A 27,073-nucleotide genomic window follows, 5' to 3' on the forward strand; every position below is an offset into this window, starting at 1 on the left:
TCGTGTGTATTCCCGAGCTCATGCACATAAGGAAATATGCACCCAGTTGGCTGATGATCCGCTATCTTAGCCTGTTCTCATGGAAACGGCCTCCCCGAGTGTTTGCACAGCTGACAAACACAGATACAAACATGCGAGCGCACCGGCACGCTCGACCCACATCAAAGGAGCCGGACTAGGCCCAAGATGTCAACAACAATGGAGAGGAAGAGAAGGAGGTGTTCATTTATTCATACCTTAGCGGGGTGCAGGTCCACCCCATACATGGAGAGCTTCTTGGCATTTTCTAGAAACTGCAGGTCCGCCTGTGCGGGTGTCATTCCCCTAAAAAGGCAGAAGAGCCAACATTAAAAGAAACGTAGTTTTTGGGGCATAAATACAATCCAGTCACATAACAGCTGAAACAACACATCTATCAAACTAACAGCTCCCTGAGCTTCCAGGCTCCCTGAATCCCTTCCTCTCTGACCTGTGGGATTTGTGGAGTTCAAGAATCTTCTCCTCCATCTCTTTGTTCTGATTGGACTCGAGCTTCAGCTGACTGATGAAGTCCACAGGGCGGGGCGGATCGGGTTCATGATCACCAAATTCAGCCTGCAAATGATTCAAAACAGAATCCATCATTGGAGCTAAATACTCAATTACACATGCTTCAACACGTATTACATTAGAAACAAAAAATGCTACACATTACATATATTTTTTAGCTCTCTACCTGCAACGTGTATGACCCCAGCAAGGCGTGGGTGACGAACGAGCAAGGCAGCCGTCCAGAAGCAACATCCTCCCGCAGCTGCAGACACAAAAGGTATCTAAAAATGATAAGGTGAGAAAAGAGGCTCAAAACAGGAAGCTGGATTGGATCTTAGTCTTGACTCAGTGGAGCAGCTTTCTTTCTATTTTGCTGTTAAAGGTCTTGAATTGCTTAAGACACTTTAATCTAGCATCAAGCAGCTGTTAAACTTATAAACTATTACTTCCTTCAACTAGCTCCATAAGCTGTTTACATCTCTGGTATTAATTGTCTTTCATGCACAAATATCACACGTACATTTCGTACATCCATCTTTAATGGATCTGGTTCACTTTCACTGAATTTGCTGTATGACTCATTTTCAGTCATTGTGGGTGGTTGTTTTCAACGAATCTGAGCAACAAAGAGCCTAACATGAAACAGCAGGCCAATGCAGTTGGATGTAATAGATACTTTATTAGGAAAAAGAGGTCTGGTGGAGAACATAAACACTGCTGAAACACAAGGAGATATTGTCAGGATGTTTTTTGGATTGGCAAGATTAAAGTCCCCCCTCCAAAGAAAGGGAATATCAGTCTGGGTCTGCAAGTAGGAGGGACTGGTCAGCTTAATGGCTGGAAGTCAAGGTGAAAGGGGATTCTTTGAAAATGCTGCTTTCCCCCTCCCAATATGTGTCTTTGTCCTAAGAAGCCATAAATTAAAGCAGTTATGGAATTAAACATTATTTTATACAGAAGTAAAGACAGAATATTGACAAAAAAAAGATTTATGACACTAGATTGAGCTGAAATAATCTTTTAATCCCTAGACAAATATCTGAAACCTACAAAGAACCAACTAATAGATTAATGAATGATTTAATATTCATCTGATAAAATTCTTTAAAGCAAGGATCGTTCTTTGCTTGCTTAGACTCTGTAAGCTTTAGGAACGTTAGGTTACTGGCAACACTGAGGGGCTCCACTGCCTCCGGCCTGTAATATCTTCTCTACCTTTGGCTATTAATGCTCTCTATCTGAAAACAGGAAAAACAGATTTAGAATTTAAAAAAAACATGACCTATTCTTTAGAAGATCTTTCTAATGCTTTTTTTTTTTTGTAAAGTTATCAATTTAGACATTCTGAGGGCAACCTGCTCCAACAGTCCTTCTAAATAAGAGGAGAGCTGATGAAACCAGAGAGTCAGAGACCAAAGGTGAGCTGTCTGACCTCAACATAGGATCTATGATTTCTTCTATGATTAAATATAGTTTTCTATAAAATCTTTAAAAATCCTTCTTTCCTCTGTACTCACTCAAGTGGCTCCTAGACACCAGACAATGGTGTTCATCACTTCTGATCTTTCAAGTAGAAACAAAAAAAATTAATTCATAATTTTCCACAAATTTCAGCATTTAATATTATGTACTCTCTTTTTGCAAGTTTTTTATCATTCATTTTAAAACCTAAAATTTGAATTCCCACAGTAGTTATTTAAAAAGGAAAAATGTCCTGATATTTATTGAATGCAACTTATTTTCCTTTTTTTTTTATATATATATTTCCTTTCATGTTGGCGGCTCTAAACATATTTTATATGCTGGTCTGAAGTTAAAAAAATGTCTCTCGGGATTGCAAAGGCTGCAGACCCCAGAACTAAACACAAACCTAACCTTTTCTGTTGTTCCCACACGTAACTGTCGCAGTGAGATGACTTTGTGTTCATATTTGCATTTTTGTTTGGTTCCCTTTGATTCTCTGTTTTCTGGTTTCCCATGTTGCTGCTTTAACTTGTCAGCTATTCTCATCAGTTCCTCTTTGCACCGAGAGGCACACATTTTTCCTCGGTTGATCACACCAATTTCCTAGGGTTTTTATCCTTATTTCTAGTTTGCCTTAACTATGACTTCTGTTTAAAATAAGGTATCAACCATCTTTGAGATAATTTCTTGTTAACAGTGGAGGTGGAGGGTAAGTGTGTGGATACCTTGTAATGTCCTCAGTGAGCTGCGATGGGTCCGGTGGGTAAAACTTGACACTGAACACAAACTGCCAGTTGTTACCTGGATAAGGAAATATTCAAATTCAGTCAGATCCCAGCAGTCTTATAAACATTTGAGAGAAAAATTTGAAGAAATTGAGGAAGAAAAAGAAGCACGGCAGCTGTGAAGCAGCATTTTCAAACACAAATATGCAGATCTGGTGTCATGCAACATGCCCCAGCTTTATGAAATGCCAATCCTCATTTAGCCTTTCAATAGTATCAAAAACAAGCTGTCATCACCTAGAATATGACTGTAAATGTCTTCAACAGATGGGGCCTTCATTTAATTCAAGCTGCAACCGAAGGCTGGAGCTGTCATGACTTTTGGTTCCACCCAGCAAGAATGTGTGCATGATGTCATGCAGATCACATCATCTGGATATTTTATTCTTAGAATCCCAGACATCAGAGTGAAACCAGCAAAGGAAAAGATGCATCACACTGGTTGAAAACCTCTGGGTTCAGGTTGGTGATGGCTTTTAGATTTTTAACAGCTGTCACATCCCTCTAATAAACTTTTTTTTTTTTAATGACTACAAAAAAATATTACGTGTCGAAAGCATCTAATGCTAATAGATGTTTTCATCATGACTTCTTTATCTAAACATTCTAAAATTTCAAAAAGACAAACAGCAAAAACGTCTCATTTCAAGCTCTTTATCTAAAACTCATCTGGAACAGCCTGTAGATGCGTCTGCTTCTCCTCATTAAAGCTGCAGGACAATCCTAGATGAAAGAGTCCACTGAGGCACGTAGACCTGTCAGATAGTTTGATGAAGGAGCAACTCTGACCACTACTGTTAAATATTAAACAGCCACCACACGCTCAACTGAAAAGCCTGGGCCGGATCCAGGCCCGCTCACTTTGCATGCCCTACAGTTAGAATCAGCCAAATTAAAAGTGAGATTAAATCTCGCTGTTGTTTTCTGCCACTTCGTACATGACACAATGTGGGATCCATCCAATTCTGCCATTATTATGAGATTCATAGGCTCATCTTCATTTTTTTATTTTACATTTTTACTATAACCTATAATGCTCTAACAGAGCAGTGCCTAAACAAAAACAAGATAAAGGAATAATAATGTCGGCAGAGACGGTCTGTAATAACAGGCTTTTAAATCTGACAAACACATTGTTGTAGAAATGCATGTTGTGTGACATGAGTCACCTTCCTAAGGCAGTGCCAAAGTGCAAGTTTACCAACTTATTATTTCACTTGTTTGGGAATGTTTCAATATGAGTTCAAAGCGGATAATTTAGTTGCTTTATTAAGTCGCAGCCATCATGCGGATAGATGCTACCTACAGAGCTCTGCTTATGCTTCTACTCCCGCCATCAGCTGCGGTCCACTTATCAGGCAGCCATCTATCCATTAGTCCAAACCATGCAGCCATTACATGCATGGTTCTGTTTGTGCTGCCTCTGAATTAGCACATGAGAGTCCTTCTTTATCACAGCTGCGCTAATTCAAGCCAACAATCTGATTTTTATAAATTTATATACATATTTCTGTCATGTTTAATAAATATTTGACGCATTTTGAAGCACTATACATATATACTACATAAAGAGCAGTAATGTGCTTCAAGTTATCATCATCTATAAGGTATTAATTGCAGTGCCTTGCAGAGCTTTTTATACATTTCGCTACATTCAAACTACAAACTTCCATTTTTCTTACTAAAAGTAAAAAAAAAAAAAAACATGCCGAGTAGGAAGAAAAGGATAAAGTTCAACATCTAACAAATACAAATTGGAAAGGTGTGGTGTGCATTATTAATCACTACTAAATAGACTCCAGTGAAGCAACTTCACCTAAAGATCACCCAATAACTAAATATCAGTATGAATATAGCGATAATGTGAAGGTTTTAGAGGTTTAATAATGAGTATTGGCAGCAAAGTAAGGAATTTCAGAGATAATTTTTTACAGAGCAGGGTTAGGTTAAAAACATGATCATCCGGCTACACTTGGAGGTCAGCAAAACAGGAGCTTTAATCAGAGAGGGAGTAACTCCAGGGGCTGAAGAGATCTACAGCTGAGTAGTGACTAGAGGTTAGGTGGAGCTTAGGAATCAACAATGCTGGTATATGCTATCAACATGACTAAAAAATTAGCAAAGGATCACCTTCAAGTAAGAGAAACTTGTATTAAATGTTTTAATAGGCCCCTCAGGATGCAACTAACTTCTAAATAGTCCTTTTACAGAACAAACTACAGGATTAATATGGGTCCAAGCAGACATGCATGTAAAACCTGCAGAAAGCTGGTCCTCTGGGACCCCTGGGTTAGCTCAAAGCCTATTTGTATGTTTAATCAAAATGCACATTATCCAATTAGAATATATTGCCCAACAGGAATAGGTAAAGACCTGTAGCTGAAAGAAACATTTCCCTAAAGACAGTTCAAGTTGCTCTAAAAGAAGAACCTACATCAGAATAAAAATCATCAGTTTTAAAGCACTCACAGGATGCAGAGTGTTTTTGGAGAACACTGTTTGTGATCTTAGTAACTTTTAAAAGCCTAAGATGTGAAACAAATCACAGGGAATAGCTAAGAAATCCCTGCCCATTTATATTTGCATCCCAATGCTGTGACAGCTGCTCTCAGAACTACGGTAGTTTGGAGCAGCATGGTGTGAACCCTGTGTTTTCAGTGTCCGCATATATACAGGCTGTGCCTCTACACTCTGTGCAATCCTCATTACTTTGTAAACATTCACACACCAAAAGAATGTACACAAATGAGCATATACAGTGAGATGCATAGCACTTATCTCAATCTTTACGCACACCGCACGCTTTGCGATGCTCACATAAAGTCTGGAATAAACCACATGCATTCTGCACACGCCCAAACTCTGCTGCCTCACACATCTGCAAATTAACTAAAAAGTAAACTCTTCCGACCCTAAATTACACGCTTTTACAGTGAAGTTACAGACTTGTTTTGACTTATTTTACAAACATAAGAAACAAAGTATGAATAGAAGAGCAGAAAATACAATATTCAAGTTTTTTACCTTAGTGTCAGATTCATTTATCTTTTTTTCATTAAAAGAACAACAAACCCCATCAAACTGATGAAATATGTGAAACAAATTGAGATGTTTCAGGAAAATAACGATCGAAACCAATCTTTTAATTAAAATCTAGGAACAAAAAAAAACAAAAAAGCTTTAACTGGATTAAGACAAAATCTAAACCAAATAATGTGGTTTTACAAACGGTTTCCAAAAAGATTACATTTTCACCAACTTGTGTAAGCTTCCAAAAACTAATGACATGCTTTGCTGATATGCAATCAAACATAGCTTGTTAGCCTGGCAGCTGCTAAGCCAACCTCCAAGCATAAACAGGTGAAACACCACACTGCAGTGTTCATTTAAATATTAACCAACAGTAATGAAAAGGTCTATAAATAATGAAGCAGATGATGACACCCTAGTTAACTCTTGAACATCGCATCACTGCTGTCATTTAGCTTCCATTGTCTGTTCTTTTGATGAACTGCTTGTTTTCTTCTGTTCATTAATTATCAATTATAAATTAGAATGAGCTAGGAAGGATGAATGGATGTTATAAAAACCTGACTTTATGATTTCTAAAAAGTGAACTTACTGCGAATTTGTCTCTTAATTTCCTTGGTGGGATCCAACCAACACTGGAGAAAAAAAACACAGCAAATGGGTCATAATCTGTCCTGGAATCAATGCTATTATTCATCCTTAAACTTACACAAGGAGAACACACCTTCTCATCATGGTTGTCCTTGTATGTCAGGCCAAAGTAGTCCTTCTCCAACAGGTTTAGATGTTCACACACTTTGAAGAATAAGTACTGCCCCTTAGCTCGTTTCTGCAGAGACGAAATGACAGAAATCACAAAAAACGTCTAAACGGCAAAACTATTTCAAACATCTTTTGAAGAACTTCAATATATCACGACAATAAAATATGAAAATGTACTTAATCTGTATGCAGTTTTTCCATGTGTCTCAAGACAACCCATTCCTTCATTATCCTAACATCAGCCTTAGGCCTAAAAACCTCCACACTCAGCTATGATGGTGACATTCAGTCTCCATGTTTTTGCCCCCAAACACACAGCGGCCTCCTTCACGGACAGAATGTCAAAGGAAGGCGGGTGGAAAAGAAGGGGCAGCACATCGCAAAGAACAAAGTAATTATATAAGGTCAGATTCTTCTTCTTTTAGGTTATTCTTCAGAGCTGGACACTGACACTGAGAGGGGGGCATTGCTCAGCAAGCGTGGTGGAAGTGGAAGGAAGAGGATGAAAGAGTTCATTTTTCTTTTTGTCCTGTAAAAAGCTGGAAACATCTGTGGTATTTTCCGAAACATGGTCAAACAAGGGAGCCGATAACACACATTCTGGCTATGGACCTGAAGCCCAAATTAACGTCAGAGTGCATTTTTCCTCACGGCAAAACGCCGCTGGACCAGCAAGGCAATGCAAAGCAAGTTTATTTGTTGAGCACAATTCAGTATAAGCACAATAAAAAGTGCTTTACATGAATTAAACAATAGAATAGAAGTACTATAAAAGCAAAAAAGGATAAAAGCAAGTAGTAAAACAAACAAGAACAGCTGGATATCAACCTTAAACTACTAATATCTCAGTTAACAATTTAACTTCAACAGCTAAATACAGTTCTAAACAAATGGGTTTTTAACTTTGATTATGCTCCAAATAAGAGGAGCATAAGAAATAAGTGCTGCTTCTCCAAGTTAGGTTCTAGTTCTGGGTGATCAGAGTAGGGTGGAACTAGAAGAGTAGTTGGTTGGTACACTGACAGCAAATCCGTTATGTAATGATGTGCTGATCCATTCAGTGATTTATAAGAGAAGGATTTTATAGTCTATCCTCTGAGGTACAGGGAGCCAGTGTAAGAACTTTAGAACCGGGCTGATGTGCTCTACATTCTTATTGCCAGTGAGAACACGGGCAGCAGCGTTTTGGATCTGCTGCAGCTTTCTGATGGAATGTTTAGGTAAAATAGATGCATGATAGGGAAGTTTGTAAATACCAGCGTTTCTACGTTATCGCTCTGCATCTCATTTTGACACAGAGAAATTTTTAATTTGTAACACGAGAGAAAGCAACATGAAAGAAACATGGATTAAAATGATTTATAAGACTTCAGATATCAACATAGAAATGAATCCATAGAATTAGTTTGTATAAATTAGCTGGTTTCTAATGTTACAAAATGCATCTAGTATTGTTAAATGCTAGATTTGTGTACAGTCTGAAATCTGAACAGATTCTACCTAAATCGTGTGACACAAAAATATCCTTTTTAACCAAGTTTAGCGAGACTCTTAGAAACAGAATTAGCATCATGTGACTCCAAGAATCTCCCCTCTGACACATATTTGAAACAGTCCAAGTGATCCGGAGGTGTAAATCTGTGGTTTTGACAGAGTTGGAGGTCCGCTGGGAAGGACAGAAAAATCAAATCTCTGGAATGCTTTGCGCATCTTTCCATGCCGCCATGCTAACTGTGCCAGCATGCAGAGGGAGGGATAGATGGATGGATCTGTGTGTGTGTGTGTGTGCTTCACTACAGGACAATAGCAGCTAGTTGCAGTATCAGCGTATCTGTTGTGACACAAAGCAGCCACTGTTCAAACAACCACAGACTCTCACGGGGGAGCTGTTTGGGCGTTGGCAAACTGTAGATCAGGCAGCAGGTTCACTTTAAAGTAAACAATTGGAAACTCTAATATTGAAACCCTCCAGGATTTGGTCCTGCATTCTGTTTAAGGACACTCATAGCAGAAATGTCCGAGTGGATCAGTACAATGGCTATTTTTGGAATGCTGGATGGGGGCAAGTGTGGGAATGTGATGGGCTGTAGGTCTAAAAATGTTCAGTGTGTGGGAAACAATTTCAGATATAATTAACTTCAACGATGACATTTTTTTTGCGAGAAGGGAGGCAGGGGGATTATAGAAGATCAATACAAGAGGAAACGATGGGGCAGGATTAGATTCGTCATGTTTTTTGGTACAGGTCAACTGTGAGACACCAACAGTCCAACAGTACAAAATTTAAAGCTGAATCTTGAAAATGTACTCATGATGTCATTTGGGTCCAGGAAGCGGCCTCTCCCCCCTGGTTATGCTCTTTCTGGGTGCTCTGCTTCTCTATCTGCTCTGTCTATTCTGGACAAACAAAAGTTGCTCCCATTAACATGTAGGATAATACAGATGTGCTGTAATCCCTTATTTTTACTGTTTTAATCTGTTTTCATAAAGAAAGACCTGAAGCGAAAGTGAAGATGCTAACATATGCTGACTGTGTGAAGTTTTAGGCTCAATCCAAATACACCAAAATGTAGCTCTATCCTGGGTAGAAAAGGAGCTACTGTGCTTTTTCCAGACAGTGTTTAGCCCTCCGGACATCATAACCCCAATGAAAAATATATAGATGATTCTAGTCAAATTGGGAATAAAGCTAAAGGAACTACAAAAAAGGCAAGTTGTACAGATTTAGCGATTGGCTGAAGTTCTCTGTTAAATAAACTGAAGCTGTCAAACAATGGATTCCTTATAGTTCCTTAGCAATAGTTAGAAACTCCTTTATAATGTGAAAATTGAAGAAGAAAAAAGAAAATTGACTTACAATTTCTGTCTCTTAAAGGTTTATTGGATTATAATTTGCTCCATAGAATTAACTGATAACGTCGGCTATAAAGAATTTGTTTTTGTGTTATATTGTGCCACCGACCACTAGAGGTTAAGCATATTATTCACATTCTTTTATTAATGGCCACAATGACGCAGAATGCACTTTATGCAGTTATGTTTGTAAATATAAACACTTGATAAACTCCTTAAGTTATCACCTAAATAGCTTCTATTTAGCCATGCTGCATAGTGGAGCAGCGTCAACTTCTCTATTGTGCTCAGAAGTTGAAGATGTGAGAACAGAAGAAAGAGACTTGCTGGAAATATGCACAGAAGATTAGGAATGCTTTAATGATTAAATGCACTTTATAGAGCCAAGTTTAACATTCCTCTGAGAGCACCCAGAACCTCCAGTTTAAAAGCACAAAGTCTCTCCTCTCTCCCACCACTGATTGTGCATCAAACCGTGTGCATCAAAAACAGAGAGCTATAGCACAGTCAGCTTCCACTTCAGTTAAAGTGGAAAATAGTCTGACAGTGTTTTACATATTTTACTTATCCTTGTTTCAGTCAGTAAACTAATAGGTTACTCTGTTTATATCATGAATATGTTTAGGTTTAATAATGTTTTTTATTAAACCATTAATACAAACTTTACAATATATTGTTTCAATATAAAGCTCTAATTATAAAAAAATATATATTATTTAGCCCATCGTGTTTCCACACGAAAAAGGCAGCTAAGCAGTTAATTTAATCAATTGATAGGATCAATCAACTCTACAGCCTCCTCGTCCAACCTCCCTTCTTACTGCCGGCACTATTCAGACAGCGCTAATGACAACAGAAAACCACTTCCATTTGGTCCTTACTGATTTGATGGATTTAAATTGATTCAGAGTACAGGTAAGATTACAGAAATGTAACCACCTCTATTTATTTTTTCAATTCAATTCAGTTTAATTCTACAGCACCATTTCACAACACATATCTGAAGGCTCTTTCCAGCCACATTATAATCAGATGATCAAGTCAAGTTGGTTAAAGTTTTCCAAGGAAACCATCTGATTGCATCATTCATAGTCATTGACTTTACAGGATTTGCTTCTCCTGGATGAACATGTGGCAGTAGCAGATATTTGCTTGCACTGTGTCATTGCACCTCATGCAAGAACTGTTTATACAAACAAATTCATTCTTAAATAATTCATAAGAATGATTACGGAAAAAATGTGACATTCACCAGTTTTAATTCTATTTCTAATCATCTCCCAGCTACAAACAAATTTTACAAATTCTCCAGACTTGACATAAGAGTCTTGCCCAATCAGACAGCTGTTATCCAAGCCTAGTTTTCCACTAAATGATTGCAGTTATTTTATTTTAAGAAATTGTCTATTTTATGAGGCTACATATATTATGCAACTCCACATTTATAAATTACCTTTTTATTCCCTGATGACAGAAGTTGGTTATTATACCTGCAGCTGACCTGTCGGTATCCAGAGGTCATTGGTTTAATTTGTTATTTTGTCACAACAAAGAACAGTCATTGAGCTCTATGTGGGATCAAGCTACTATTGAAATAACACGAGAAACAGGACATAGATAGAAAGTACAGCAACACAGTAAGACTTGCACTCATTTCACTTCATCACAGCTCATTGTGTTATTAGATGAAATGAGGAATAGTTGGGCTTTGGTCTGTCTGAATTAATCAAATTAGAGTTTCAGCCCTAACATTTTTCTGTTTATTTTTGAGACAGATGGAGAGTGGGATGAAGGGATGACAGACATGGTCTGAAATGTTCATTATAAGTGTGCGTGCATTAAAAGGAAAATTAGCAGAATGTTGTGTCATGTTTATGGCAAAGTCATATCAAGCCTTTACATCCTATGTTGCTCCTCTTGTCTCCATCAGTAGTTTTATTCACCGTTTTCAGATCAAATGATTTTTCTTTTTATATTATTTGTATTTATTTAACTTCTCTAACACTGCAACCACAACATTTACAGCCACTGTGATTTTTTTCACTGGTCGTTTAATTCTGCAGCTCAGCTTTCAGTCAGCAGAACTTTATCTCCAGACCAGTGAAATGATTTCTACTTCATCTTCAATGCCATTTAATGTCTTCTGAAAAGCGTGGGAAGACGTAGACCTCCAACTTATATGCAGCCCTATATGGCATAATTGGGCTGGTGATTATGCATATTACCATTCCTCGAGAGAGAGAGAGAGAGAGAGAGAGAGAGAGAGAGAGAGAGAGGAACTCACTTACACACAGGTGGACTGCATCAGGCTTACTGAAGTTAAGAACATTGGTTGAATCTGATGTTTTCAGGTTCATAAAAGCTCACAGTAGGAGAAAAAGTAAGAGAAATTATGTTAAGAATGTAAAAATGTTGCATGAGGACCATTGAATTTTCAGCATTCCCTCACACCGAGGATGCAGGATGCATGCAGCAACAGTGGAGTGGAAAAACTCCCTTTTTAACAGGAAGAAATTTCCTGCAGAACCAGGTTTAGTGTGAGCTAGGGCTGGGCGATATAGAAAAAAAGCTATCGATAAAAAAAAATGCATATTGATCGATATCGATAATTAATGAAAAGATTTGAAACCATATTTTATGTGCAGCTCTGCCTGGACTTTTTATAATATTGCTAAATGATTTAATTTTAATAAAAAACACAAACACAGACTTCGAATTAAATCTTTATTTAACCAACTTTTTTAACCATAACAGAATTGTTTTAAAGAAAAATAACTTAACAGACCTGAGTTATGTTATTAAATACTGACAAAGAATAAACTAAAGTGACCAGAAAAGTGACCAAAATAAATATAACAAATAAATAAATGCCCCCCCACCGCCGCCGCCGCCCCCGTTTCCTGCTTTAACCTGAGTTATTACTTTGAAGTTTCTGGCCCCTCAGCATTTTTATCTCAATTGTTAGAACTACGTGGGAAACTGCCCAGAACTGAAAATATATATATATTTTCCGAAGATTCCTCGGAGGAGAGCCGCGTCGGGGCCTACACAGCTCTTACTCCTGCGGCTGTGAGCGGCTGAGATGATAAAAAAAAAGTTTGTTTCGTTATCAGACTTCGTTTTCACTGGTTCCCGACACATTTTCCAGATGACTGTGGTTTGTTTTTGGTCCGACTTGCCATGACCGAAATACTGCCAGACTGCCGAACTACAAAAACCTTTCTTTGAAACAATTTCCTCCGCCTCTCCTTGCTGCGACGTCTTCATGTGCTCTGTGTTGTGGTTTGAGAGGGCGGCGCTTGGTGACGACATGCCTGGGTCCGCGATTGTGATTGGTTGGGAGGAAGCAGTGACTAGCATAAACCTACATGCTAGGCTACAATGAGAAGGAAGGAAAACTGCGTTTCTTTTTTATCGAACTTTTATCGACCCTCTTTTTTTCTATTGCGCCACACGTCTATCGATCGATATATATCGTTATTGAATTATCGCCCAGCCCTAGTGTGAGCGGCCATCTACATAGAGAAGCGGTTTCAGAGACAAGGCCTTGCAAATCCATTCATACACCTTGAACTGGTTTTAACATTTTGTTAACTTACAAACAAAAAAGGTCAAGCATTTCATTGGAATTTCACGCAACCGACATAAACATAAGAATGTATATTTCTCCAGTAGAGGTTAAGTGATTAATAGATTTTACATTTTTCAAATGCCCTGAATCAACACCCCGCAAAACCACCTTTGGTTGCGGTTAAAACCTGGAGGAGTGAAGAGTTTTTCCATGTCTGTAAAGGCGTGGAAAAACCTCTTAAAGCAATCTAAGCTGTTGTGTTTGTCTACAGGAGAATGATACTGGGGGGTGGTAAAAGACACGTGCCTACTGGGGACCAACAGATGGGGAAAACTAATCTGGGGAGACCCCTAATCCGCCATGTGTGTGTTTTATTAACCAGACAAGCCCCCAGCAGCTTGGTCTGCTTTGCCCTTAAATTACATCCAAACAATGTGAGCAGGTGGCACCCCCACCACGGCTATGCTCTAAGGCAGGAAGTTCAAGCCCTGCAGCTTTTTCCTCCAAAGACACACACCACATCTGATCCTATTAGCGATTACATCACTGACGCAGCAGCCGCCATGTGTAGACACTTTTGATGGAACAAACCTACATTGATTGATATAGGAAGTCCAGTGACGCCTTACCTCTACTTCACAGGTGAAGTCGGTCCCATCCAGGAGGGTAACATGACACACCACCACCTTCATCTTGTTCTTCCTCACCAGGCGAAGAGGAGACTGGAAAATGGAAGTCTGGCTTTCCCCACCGTCTGTTTCAGCCTCCACGTGTCCTTCAGACTCTTTCTTCTTTTCCTCCCTCTCTGCTTCTTCTCCCTCTGCAGCCTCTTTGGTCTTCTCTGGACTTTTCTCTTTAGTGTCTTCCACCTTCTCTTCCTTGGCCGGCTGTAAGGAAAAAAGCGAGGAATATGGTATCAAATAAACCAACCAACATGTTTTTGATTGGTTTCACTCAAACATTTCTGAATGAGGTCTGATTTCTTCGTTATGGCATATAAACTTCAATTGTTAGTTCAGAGTGAGTCTGAGGAGCTCACTTTCCCCTCCTTTACACTCAGTGTGTTATCCCCTTTCCAATTTGATGTTTAAAGGGAAACAGGCTTTTTTGTTTTTTGGCCTGATGACTAAAATGTTGATGTCAATGGGTGGACCCCTTTGGAATAATGTGATCAGTGGACTGAACACCACATGTCTGCATGCTGGAGAACTTTAAGAAGCAATGAGGAAAATTTAAAGAGAAAAATAATGCACATAGAAACATATATCAGATCTATCTCAGTTTGGTTCTTCTTTTCTGCACTGAGGTCCGTTCTCTAAAATCATTGAAACAGCATCTGTTTATGCTGTATTGGGGATGATGCGTACAGCTCAATCAGTACCTCACTGGCGTTGGAACCAGATTCAGCTTCTTTTGTTTCCTTCACTTCCTCCGACTTTATTTCCTGTGTCTCTTCCACTTCCTCGGCGTGACCGTTCAGTTCCGGGACAGGCTCCTCCGCTCCCTCCGTCCCCTTGCTTACAGGTTCCTCTGTCGGTGGGACCTCCTTTGTTGGAGACGTCTAAAATAATGAACAGAAAAAAAACAGATTTTAAACAACAACAAACCTAGCTGATAGTAAAAGTTATTTCAGTCTCAAAAAGAACAAATAAAAAATTACCTGGCTTTGAGATTTCTGCTTCTTAAACCATGTTGGCAGGTATCGAGTTATCCCTTTGCCTTCTTTGCCCTCTTTTTCCTTCTCCTTGCCCCTTTCCTTCTCCTCTCCTTCAACGTTTGCTTCTTCCTGACCTTCCTGCTTGGCCGTATCTGATTGGTCCTTCTGAGCAGCTGTTTCTTCTGCTTTCTCCTTCACCTCTGTCTCAGAGCCTGCTTCTGTTGTCATGGTGACGGGTCAATCTACGAAAGAGAGGGGGAAAAAAAACGGAGGTAAGTGATGAAGCATGAGTCAGCCATGATGAAATGATTTTTAGGACCCTGTGTTCTTGGGGCGGGAAAAGAAAACAAACTGAGGGTATGTCTTACTTTCAACCTCATGCAAATGTTTGTCTTACATCAGCTGGAAGCAAAAATATGATTTCATGTTTCCACACTGAGGTTTTCCTTAGGGTCAAGCACATAGAGATCAACCCAGAGAAAGAGCAAATTCCCCCTATTGTTAAAACATGAGTCACAACGTCTTCATCCTGCAGCTGTGCTCAGCATAAACTAACATTTCAACCTAAATTTCTCCGGCAGCCCTGTCCACACAGCCTTTCACAGTAACAGATACTTTCAAGCAGCATGACACTAATTTGTTGCTAACGCTGCGAGACTGTGACACCATTCAGGAGAATAAGAGGTCACGGATGATAGTGAATCAAACACAACTCTAACAGCTTTGATGAAAAAAATAAAATCCATATCATTCAACTCGATTCATGTCTCTCATGCTGTCCTTCATAAGGCTGACTTCTTTGTGCCGTGTTAAATAAAAGAGGACGCAAACATTCATGGAGCAGCAGCGGTGCAGAGGGAGGGGGTCGGAGTAAAAATAGAACAGGCCTTCTTACGCATGATTGGCTAATGAGGTAGAGCTAGGGGAAGAGATGGATGGTGAAAGGTGTGTGTGTCTGGGAGAAGCAATAAACTGCTTGATTAGACAAGAAAACATGCCATATAAGAGACATGGCTGGTAATATTTTAGAGCTTTCATCAATTGAGAAACTGATTCCTTAGTAGTTCAACCTTCAGTCAAAATAAAAGAGCAAAGGAAATCATGACTTCAGGATCAAGAATAGAAAATCAGCAAAGCACTTATACAAAAGAGGGTGCTTGTTGATCTAGGAATGTAAAAGTAACATCGAGGTATAAAGCTTTCATCCTGATGTAGAGTCAAAGGATCATATTTCTTTTTTTTTTATCTGCATCAGAGTAACTATAAAGATATACTACTACATCAGTTATGTAAACCTTCAGGCTTTTTATTTATATGGCCATAATTTCCAACATATCATCTCCAGGTGCATAGAGAAAGAAACAGTTAAGCATTCATTCCTCCCAGCTATGTGGGCCATGCAAGGGAAAAGCGTCCCCACACCATGATGCTGCCACCACTATGTTCCAGGGTGGGAAATGTGTGCCTGGAATGAAGTAGTGTTTAGGATGTATTGTAACATCTAAGGAACACTAAGGCCATTTCTTACACTGGATTCCAACTGTAGGAAATTCTGAACTTCCTCCATTTTTCTTCTACTTTATAAATATGTTTTACTTGTGGTTGGGTTATAAAGTGGTAGTTTTAAACTGATTAAATATAAAATTAAACTAGATTCAATGAATTCAATTGTCTTATAAAAAGAGATCCAAGTGTTTAACACTACTTAGATTTAGGCTGGTAGAATAAAAAAATTAGTAAATAAAACAGAATGAATGCCTCTCTTTGAAAGTTTATCCAGAGATGCCATCTAAGTGGAGCTTCGTCATGGCGGCTTAACCCTGCTTTAAACTCACCCTCTTTTTGTGCAGCTATTTAACACCAGGAACTTTGTTCTGGTGCTCCCACAGCTTCAACACTCTCTTCTCCTCCACCTTCTCCCCATTTCTCTCTTTTCTTCTCTGCTCAGGAAGAGCAACTCTCTCTCTTCCAAAGCCCGATTTTAACCTCCCCCATTTACATTATCTCCATCTAAACTCATATGCTCTCTCCTTTCTTCAAACAGCACTTGTAAGACATAGAAGCCCATAAAACTAGCTTTACAGCATCTAATGGTACAGCAGCTATAACAGCTGGTTCAAACAAATGAGGTCACATGCAGGTTAAAGTACATGGCCTCACCTAGCTAGACAACTCATTGAGGACGGTTCTGAGTTTGTCTCCAGGTGTAAACTGGGGTTACAGTGCATGTTGGTCAAAGATTTTAAGCTCAATTAGTGACGTTCAAGAGAACAAGTGGTTTAAGCGGACATAAGAATCCAGAAAACACGGTGTAAACAAAGCTAGCAGATAGAGGACAGATAAAAACAAAAGCTGGGGTTGGTGATTAAACATTCCTGAGCTTTCTCCCCATTTACCTTTGCATGTCCCCACAGATTTAATCATTATCCCATAGCATGCATTACTGCTTTTCTCAGCCTTGTGCATTTAATGTGATGCACTTTACATTCATTAGCTTTACAGCACTACCACAGACCGAAAACTTCCCCTTTTTAAAGCTGAGAAATGTTGATTAGATCACATTGTCTGCCTCTGTTAGCTTTGGTTTTCTAAATGAAGGGATGAATTTGTGGTATTGAGCTGATGAACTCATAGCCTTACCTACTCTCTCTTCGATCCTTCTCACCTACAGTTTTCTCCTGAAATCACGTTCAGCTCTTTCTGCCTTTATTGTCGTTTTTTTTTTCCCTTTCTACTCCTCTCTCCTTCTCTTTCACAAACAGCCTGCCCTACTAAGTGTGATTGCCATTTTCTCTCCTCCGTCCCTCAGAGCTCCACTTCCCCCTCGGGAACATCACTCGGAGAAACGAGGGCATCAAGCGGGAGGGAAATTCAGAATCTGGAGGGAGGGGTGGAGTTAGAGAAGATGGGTGGGAGAGACAAAACACATGAAGGAAAAAATAACAGCACATGCCTACTGCAACAGATTACCAATGGACGTGGATTGACTTCCTCCTCTTCCAAAACAACCTCCTTTACTCCAATTCCTCCTCCTTTTTTATACCACTCGATTCAGCATTTATGAGCATCCTAAAAGCAGCACTAGCTGAGTTATCAATCCCTAATTTTTGGACTGCAGAGAGAGTACCACCCAAAAAGTAACCTCAGAGACTTTAAAATCCCTATGATAATCATAAGATATGACTAGCATTCATAAAATATGTTTCGCCCATTCAATACTGGAGCAAAAACAACTGATTTAAAACAGCTTTTATATATGGATAAGGAGGAGCCTAGAGTAGAAAAAATTATCTTCAACTAAAGATGACCATAATAATCAAGGTTTATAATCTGTCTCCCTATATTCATGTTCCGTTTCTATGCTTTATTGAAGATAGTGGGGCTTTCTAGGTGATAAAAAAAGCACATACGTACCACCCACCCTATTCTACAGGGCGTAGCAGGGCGAGAGTGGAGGAACAGGTTTCTATGGCAAAGGCATTCATCGCCTGCAACAATAAATCCCCATGGAGACAAGAGATTACAGCGGCACAAATAAATATCAGTGGACGAGGGGATTGGTGACAATAGAGAACATAAGCGTGTCGAACTGCTTTCAGAGCACATCAGGGTTACATGCAATGCTCATTGAGGACCAATCAGAGGTGGAACGGTTACTTCTGACCGCCTCCTTTCATAGCAGCATCAGGAGAAAAGTGTCCTGCTAACACCAGCAACTTTATCAATGACCGTCTTTAAAAAGAGATCCTGATGGTGCTGAATTTATGACTTCATTGAGCAAAGTAAAACCATGGTCAACTGATTACTATTTGCAAAATGAGGTGGCAGTGTGCAAACTATAGAGCTACTTCTGTTTACATCCAATCCGGTATTTTGAGTTCTGATATCAACACATCACAAGGGTTGAAATCCAAGCTGCTCTGTTAGCTTACTGATAATGTCAATTTTCTAAAAAGAGACAGACACCAAGCAATGTTAGCAGCCAGCTAGCAGGCTAGCATTCAGAGCAGCTCTGTGATTAACCAGCTTTTAATCATGTGTCGCTGAATGGGAAAAGTTTTACACAAGAAACACGTTTTAATAATGTTAAACTACCAAGAGGTGGAAGCATCAGCACAACCTGCAATATAATTAACTTAAACTTTTGAAAAGTACCACGTTAAAGAGCACAGGGGGCAGACAGGGTTCAGGAAACACGTATGGAGTCATTTAGAAAAAAACTAAGTAAATGTTAACACTTATTGCACTTTATCAGGGGTCTCCCCAGCATGTTTCAGGGTAACAGGTCATTACGCACAAAAAAGTCACTGTTCTCCTGAAAACCAGGCTGATACCAGGCAGGTCCTGATACAACTGCTTAATTTCTTATACAATACCGATATTGCAGCTGGCCGATACCGATATTGTTTTAATATGCCGGACGACGAAACGTGGATGCAATATTAATATCGGATTGGGACATCCCTAGCCAATACTGGACCTTTGACTGACACATCCTCCCTCCCCATTACAGCACAGACGCTGGTTAGGCTGAAACGTTTAGAATTTTAATGGAAATATGCAATATCCTGTGTATTAATGAGCATAGTGGCAATATAAACAGTGTTTTAAAACATATTTAGCTCCTATTTGCACAAACACCTTAGGGAAGTTCTGTGAACACCGCACCATCAGGACCGATATCCATTTTTTGGAAAACTTTGGAATTGTTACTGCAAAATGAACCAGTAAACTAAGTTTGTGCTAATCAGAGAAAACTATCTTTTTATTTCATTTACAAAGCGGTAGTTTTAAAAAAGTTTACTATTTATGGTGATCTGTCTTGCCCAGATACAGAGTTTACCAGCTTTATACTAATGTTACAATGATTTTTCTTAAGAGGCCAAAATAATTTTTCTAACCAGCTAAACTAAAGGGCAACTTAAAAAGTTAATTCAAGAAATTTTTATGTATTTTAATTTATATTTCTTTTGTGTAATTAATTTTCCTCTTGATCATCCCTGAACGAGGAGTACAATGGGTCTCGTTTGAGTGCTCCGTTAGGCTCCGTTAGGTTTACCAAAAAAAGCTTAAAAGTGTCAAAAGGCCATCAAAATTATATTTAGACAGTGAAAGACAGAGGAAGGGAGGGAAACGAGTCAGTCTGATTTCAAGATATTGGTATCCTGTAGAATAAAAACACAAAAAAACACAATGCTCTGCATTAGTATTGATAACCAAGCTTATATAACAGGGAATAATGAGAAAATTGCAGTTATTACACTAAAAGTTGAAGGTTGACAGCACAAATAGTAAAACAGTTGAACATTCGAATCAAAGTCCACACCGATAAACTAATATTCAAATCAAAAATCCACTTTTAGAGGTGTAATCCTATTTTGACACCAAACAAACACCTAATAATTAATCAGCTTATTATTCCTGATTATCCACTCATCCGGTTTCTGCCTAAATCAAAATAAGAAAATCTAAGCAATCTACAAAGCAAAGAGCTTTAATAGGAAATCTCTGCACCAGCTGGACCTAATGAAATAAAAGCAAATCCACCAGATAGAAGACAACAGGTAGAACATTAACAGCTTTCCAAAACATTGCATCATCAGGCAGGAGAGCACAGTCCTACTCTTTGTTGTTCTCTTCTATGATCTCTCCATCTGTCACGCAACAAAGCACAAACATGTATAAACAGATGCATATGCATTTCAACCCACTAAGAATACATTTGATATCAGACCTTTTGAATTACAGAAGGAAAACAGATGATTAATTGCGGTCTGATCCATCATAATGCACATCTTTCCTCAGATACAACAAAAAGACACTTAGCAACAGTCCTGGTGTGAAAATGTGTGGACATCTTTCCGCAGCACCCTGACCCTCTAAACTGAGGATTACATGCAGGATAATCCCTGTGTATGTTTGTATGCCTGTCTGTCAGCCTGTCCATACCGGGATCTTTTCCACTAGCTCCCTGTCACTGATACAAAACAACAGAAGGAAAACTGCTCCCTGGAGCCTTCCTTGAGCTTTCTAATGAAAGTTCCTCTCAATAAATAAGTCTTAGAGGATGAATAGCGTGTAATTACTCTGATTCCTCTGTCATTATTGCCAGCTCTACTGTCTTCTGCAAAGCACCAGGTCTTGGTTGGTTGGTGCCAACTGTAAACATCATATTCCTGTATATGAAAGCTAAGGGGGGTGGAGGGGAGCCGAGGGCGGCTGGCGGCCTAATGGTTAGGGCATAGAGCTTGGAATCCTGAGGTTCTGAGTTCGAGCCTCGCTCCCACAGACTGCCACTCTGGGTCTCTGAGCAAGACCCTTAACCCTGCAGTGCTCCCCGGGTGTCTCATGATGGCAGCCCACTGCTCCCCATGGGGATGGGTTAAATGCAGAGGTAAATTTCTCCAATGTGAGATTAATAAAGTTCTATTATTATTAATAGAGAAAAGTGTAATTCAGCATGTCTGTTTCTTGCTCTGATATCCCTGAAATATGTTTATCTCAAAGAGCTAAAGTGATTTTCATGTATCTGATCCTCTGGTATATAGTGTCAGCCCCTCTCTGTGTTGCTCTGTCTGGGGGGGTGAGAATAATAGGTCAGCTCATAACTACTATTGTTAAGGACTAAACTCCTCTTTTCAGCGATTAAAGCAGTCAGGCGCAAATGGGCTGTCTGCCTGAATGTGAGACAGTGTGTGTGTGGGGGAGACAAAGAACAGGGGCGGGTCGCACAAGTGTGTATGAGAGGGGTTATATTTTACTGTGATACTCTACTATACAACAAGAGGGAGAAGAGGAAAGGAAGAAAGCAGGGACAAAAAGAAAAAAAGGACCTGAATGATGGGCGGAGAGACTTTAAACTTGAGGTGAAACTGCACAGCTCGCTCTGTGGCAGTGGGTATGGTGACAGTATGGTAGATAATGGTTGCATGGCTGAAAGCAGCAGGTGTTTTGACAATAAAAGCCCAACTGTTTCAGAGTAGTCCACTACTGCAAAAAGCATGATGCGTTGAGCTCAACATTTAGGCATGGACAAAACAGAGCATTTTCCTTCACCTCTTTAACATTTTGTCACATAATAACAATTCTCTTTCATTGGGTTTTGGTTTCCTGCCTGCATGCAAATGACTTTGGTGGAAAACAAACACAGCACTGCCCTGAACACACAGTCCCAATGGTAGACGGTGGGAGTATCATGTTGTGGGAATACTTTCTACAGGATTGAGAGGAAAACAGGCCTTAGAGCCAATGGGAAAACAGGTGGATCTAAAATAAGACTCATCCTGAGCTTTCCAGGGGCTAACTTGTTGTCCAGAATGAGTAGACTCAGCCTAATTAAGTTGACTAGATGACAAATTGACACATTGGTGAATGCCATATAATAAATACAATAAGGTTTGTGTTTGTATTTTTGCATATGTTGGAAAAAAAGGGGCATGAACAGACCCACACATCACCAGTCCTTCATTAGCTCTCCATCCTTAACCCTTAGCTCTAAAATTAGACGTCTCCCTGGCGATCACAGCAAGATGTCCTCTTTTAGACAGCGCTCTGCCATTTCCTCCATCACTTCAAGGACGCCGCCACTGCTGCCGCACTTTGGTCAGTGTGAGAAAAATGTGTGCTGTGGTCAGGGCTTCACACGTTTACAAAACGCCAAAACCAGACAGATTGTTTAGGCGTGTGGTATCAGCTAATCCCAGACCAGTGACCTCTGACCCCTAACCAGGAAACAGGAAGAGAGACCCTTCTTTTGTTTCTCTTAGCTGAATTCCCATTGCTTCATGTTTACTTTACCATTTTTATTCTATATTTCTTTTTTTAAATGACAAATGTAGGTATCAGTGTCTGTTTTTGGGGAAACAAAAAAGGTTTGGGAGCATGTTTCTAGTTAATGTCAGTGGTTATTAAGAAAACCATATCTCTTAGTAATTGAACTCAGTATTGCCTTATTATGGGTTAAGAAAATTCTAAGTTTTTATGCTCATGAATTTCATCTTTGATGTTGATTAAAAACAAAATAATCTCTAGGATAAAATTAGAGACAAAGGTAAAAACTAATTAAAAAAAACAAATACCTGAATTAAGAAACCATTTATTTATTTTCAAATCATCCAGCATTAAACTTATTTTGGAATTTGAGTAACATTGTTGATCTTCTGACAGGCTATTGGAACACTGGGTCATAATCAGGGCTTCTTGCGGCCACTTCCTGCCACAAATATTTTGACCTGAACAGAGTACAGACCCAAAACTCCGACTGCTTCTATTTCCCCCTTTAACAAACACAGAGTTCACAGAGTTCTTTAAACTCTCTCCAAAATGTTTTACAAACTTCAGAGCATCTCAATAGCTGCTAATGAGAGCTGGTTGGCAAGACTGCGCCTCCGCTCAACCTCCTTGACCGGGACACTCCGTCTCTCATTTAGTTTACTCTCAGTTTCCTCTCTTCTTTGTCCAACCCGGATTCCCATGGTCCTGATTTTTCTTCAATTGAATTCCCAACAGAGAGATTTTCAATTTAATATAAAAACGTAACTAATTATTAAATATGACCTTAATGGGAAGACTTCTAATCTGATTTATGTATCAATTCAGATGATATTAAAATGAAAACATTATTTAGCTGGGTTAGACATATTTAATAATGATAATATAACTGCAAATGACGACGTATAATATAAAGTAATTTTTATGTCTACTTCTGGTCATGTCCAAAAGAGAAAGAGATGAACTCTTCTTTCAGGAATCCGGACAATCCTGGACTAAACTTGAGTTAGAAAAGCATCAAACACCCCAGTTTAAAGAAATGTTAAACCTAAATAGACATATTTAGCCATTTTCAACAGTGTTTTTTCGGCATCATCTATGACATCATATAACACCAGTGTTTTTATACCTCGACTACAGGAAGTTGAAAAGATGAATAGATGCTCTTTAATACGATATCATCTATGGTCTGCAGAAAGACAGCTCAAACCATTGCACCTCAGCTGTGGCTGATTGAGGGAGCTGCATCTTTGTCTGCGGATCCACAGCTAGACACTTCCACTATTTTGAAAGTTTTACAGTGTCTTCTTCTGTTGCAATGCTTGGATTTACAGCGAACAAGTGAACGAAACATTTGTGTCTTCATTTGATTCAGCAACAGAGTAAAGGACTATCTACCATTTTTTACATCTGCAGACTGATTTCAGTTAGCTCTCCTTCAAAATAAAACACCTAACCAGACCAAACTTGTACTTCTTTTTTCTACACTAGTGTGCACTGCAGGTAAAGCACTGATACATCAGCTCTTTTCAAAGCATCTTTTGATTCAGGGACTTATAGATCTTTGCTCTGTTAAAAAAAAACACAAGACTGTCAAATGACAATGTAAAAGCCAAGGCTGCAGTATTTTATCCTGAGGGCAGAGAAATCAAATCATTCTCCTTTGTTCATCTGATCAGCAGAAGCTGAAGTAAATAAAATTGTGATGAAAGTTTGCAACTGCTTATTTTAAAGCACTGAATCCATTTGGACAGCATGCAGTAGGACTTCTACAGAGTCCAGTCGAGGCAAAATATGCTGGGTGAAATCCATTGTTAGTCAAAGCTGCCATAGCCGAATGCTTGCATTATCTTATGTTAAATACTGAATTATTTTTGAATCATGACTATAAGATAATATAATGTGATTCAGTTAAATGTTGAAGAAGTTGTACGATTTTTATTGTTTTGCATTTTCAGCCATGGGCTAAAAGCAGGCTTGGCCTGTTATGATATAAAAACACAAAGCAATCTATAATTTAGCTAGACTTTATGAGCTAATAAGGCAAATAACAATTCTCTACTTCCTTATTCACACGCCATTTTTTATCAGATAGCAGCATTTCTATTGCAGACTCCTGGACACCTGTCCAGAGCTGTAAAGTGCCGCAAAGCAAGCAGCCAGAACAGATGGTTGGTGCTCAGAGAGCAGAGAAGACAAAGCTGCCCTGTTTGCATTGACAGATTCATTAACTTTAGACCACAAAAAACACTGTTTGCAGAGCTGCATCTAATCTGAGAAAATTTTAGTTAAAGGTGTAATGCTAAACATTACTTATTCTTATTAATCAAACATTATAACTCACATCTGCTATAATCCTGGTTATCACATTGACCATTTAGGTTATTTTTTATTTTTACGTTCCTTAAAAATCAAAAGAAAAACTTTGTTAAAGTTGTTCTCACATTGTTTTTTTTTTTTTTTGATTGATTAATATCCTAAAGATATTCTGCTTGGATTATATAATAATAATGTACTAAAATGGAGCACAGTTCTTATTATTGCCTCGCATCGATTCAAATATCAGGAATCAATTCAATTCTAAGTCTCAGGATTTATAATGGATTCCTTTCAGCCCAATCAAATTTGATCGATCGTATCAAAAACATTTTGTTAGCTTTAACCCCAGTTACATGACTGCACAGATTAAAACCTATTAATACTAATAATTTATTAAAATTTAACTGCAAATTGATAAAGCAGTTGTAGTTAGAGGCAGAGGTAAGGACAATGGAAAATTAATATGATTGATCTTAGGTAATTCCTTTAAGAATGGATTCAGAAATTGGAAAAATCAATATTTTTTCAAACACCTGTAGTTCTTACCAGATGGCTTCTATAAGAACATGAACATTACCTAGATTACTAGAGGTTGTATAGCAACTAGTGTTTACAGTCTCTTTTAATCCCATCGATTTTACAGTCCATTCAGATCCTTCAGCTTTAGTTCAAGCCTTATGAGCTTAAAGAGAACTTAACATGTTTTACTCTTATAAACTGGTAAATAAATGGAATAATTTCTGCCATATTTTCAGTAGTATTAGTTAAACTAGCTTTGAAGATCTGCTCTTTTCTAACGTCCTAACTTCCAAAAGTCAAGAGATCAGTGTTGATGCCTCCAACATCAACCAACTGTTTCTCGTTTCCTCCCGCTGCATCCTGACCTTTTAAAAATGAAGGCTTTGCCCCACGCCTCCATGGCCTCTTCAGTCTCTCCCTGTGAGAATGTGACCCTATGCTGATTAATCTCCTTTTAACTATGTCTGGATCTGCGCCAAAGCAACAGGCCTACTATGTGTCTGTTTTTGTCATTTCTTTCAGAAACGGAGGCATACTGGGGAAGGCAGCCTGCCCTCTCTTTCTCCCCCGTTTAAAACGTTACCAATGAACACAATGGTCTCCTTTTAATATCTTGCTTTTTACTGCCACCCAAGAAAACGTATGTTCATTTCTTATCCATTTTACAGGTTTACCCAAACAACCAAGCCCACACATCTCCATCTATTGGCTGTAATAAGCTGAACATTGCATTACAGTTTCCATTCATCCGTGCCCCTCTCTGATCTCTTCTGTGTGAAAAGGGCTCCTGTGACGCCTCATCGCCCCGCAGCTACAAAACCAAAAGGCCTGTCATAGCTGAGCACAACAACGTTTAATATGTCCACCTTGATAATGCTGCAGCAGTCTTAATGTCGTCAACCACTGAGGACATGAAAGCGCAGACGTTCTGCTTCTGTTGAAGCCACTGAGATGATATCACAAAAATCACACAAACACATGCACACATCCCCGGGATGTTCCCATAGCCTTTCCGAATGGTTAGGCAATATCTTTCACTCTCTCCGCCTCTTTAACTCACCGCCTTTGGTCTCTTAAGTCTAAATGGATTCACTTCCTCTTTGCTCAAATGTGTTCCCATCTTTACGTTTCACCTAAAGCCACTTTTAATGTCCCTACATGTACCCCAACCTGTACTACCGGTATGTATTTTTTTTTACAAACCAATTAGATCTAAATTAGGAAGATAAGTAGTTAAAAAGAATCATGATTCACAAATGAAAGCCAATTCATAGTGTCTGTATAAAATCAGAAATAATGTGAAGAAAAACAGACCTGCACTTATGGCGAGCTCCCAGCTATATCTAATGAGCTGATTCTCCCCACCAGAACAACCAATTAGGACGTCTCATTAGTGGGTTTGAACAGAGCTGCCACTGTTCTGCACATCCTGACAGTCTGGGACCAGCATGGCACCAGTGGTTAGAGATAAATTATACACACAGCAGGAGGCCAGACAAGAAGAGCATCACCTTCTTCACGGTCACATCTAGTTTTATCTCATACCTAGCTAAACATTGCTAAAACATAAATATGTATTCATGTTTATTTTGAGCCTAATCTTTTCAATCTCTCTTCCCAGCACTTCCATTATCACTCCCATTAACAGTGGGCTGTTTTGTGACGTCTACATTAGGGCTGAAACAACTAATCAGATGAATTCTGATTAATAGATTATTAAAATAATCATCAACTAATTTAGAAATCAATGAATCATTACCTGAAGTATAGAGTCTGCTTTTAAATATGCCTTTAATTGAGAGAGCAACCCAC

At 39.0% G+C, this 27,073-nt stretch overlaps 1 protein-coding gene across 6 annotated transcripts in view; it reads right to left on the minus strand.

Moving 5' to 3' along the window:
• Nucleotides 1-27,073, minus strand: part of LOC107088472 (protein 4.1-like) — a 56,182-nt gene that overhangs the window by 23,430 nt on the left and 5,679 nt on the right. For 5 of the 6 annotated variants that reach the window (XM_015380654.1, XM_015380658.1, XM_015380653.1 and 2 more), the window contains exons 1-7: nucleotides 13,626-13,862; nucleotides 6,535-6,639; nucleotides 6,403-6,445; nucleotides 2,721-2,796; nucleotides 716-812; nucleotides 470-594; nucleotides 237-324 (exon numbers count right to left, since the gene is read on the minus strand). In XM_015380654.1, coding sequence (XP_015236140.1) covers nucleotides 237-324; nucleotides 470-594; nucleotides 716-812; nucleotides 2,721-2,796; nucleotides 6,403-6,445; nucleotides 6,535-6,639; nucleotides 13,626-13,688 — 597 coding nt within the window. In that variant the 5' untranslated portion in view covers nucleotides 13,689-13,862. Of the gene's footprint in view, nucleotides 1-236; nucleotides 325-469; nucleotides 595-715; nucleotides 813-2,720; nucleotides 2,797-6,402; nucleotides 6,446-6,534; nucleotides 6,640-13,625; nucleotides 13,884-14,377; nucleotides 14,558-14,656; nucleotides 14,896-27,073 lie in introns of those variants that run through there. The other variant, XM_015380659.1, reaches the window with a different exon arrangement.

This window comes from Cyprinodon variegatus, unplaced genomic scaffold, assembly GCF_000732505.1.
Source record: "Cyprinodon variegatus isolate N-32 unplaced genomic scaffold, C_variegatus-1.0 Scaffold219, whole genome shotgun sequence".
In the NCBI taxonomy this organism is placed as follows: domain Eukaryota; kingdom Metazoa; phylum Chordata; class Actinopteri; order Cyprinodontiformes; family Cyprinodontidae; genus Cyprinodon; species Cyprinodon variegatus.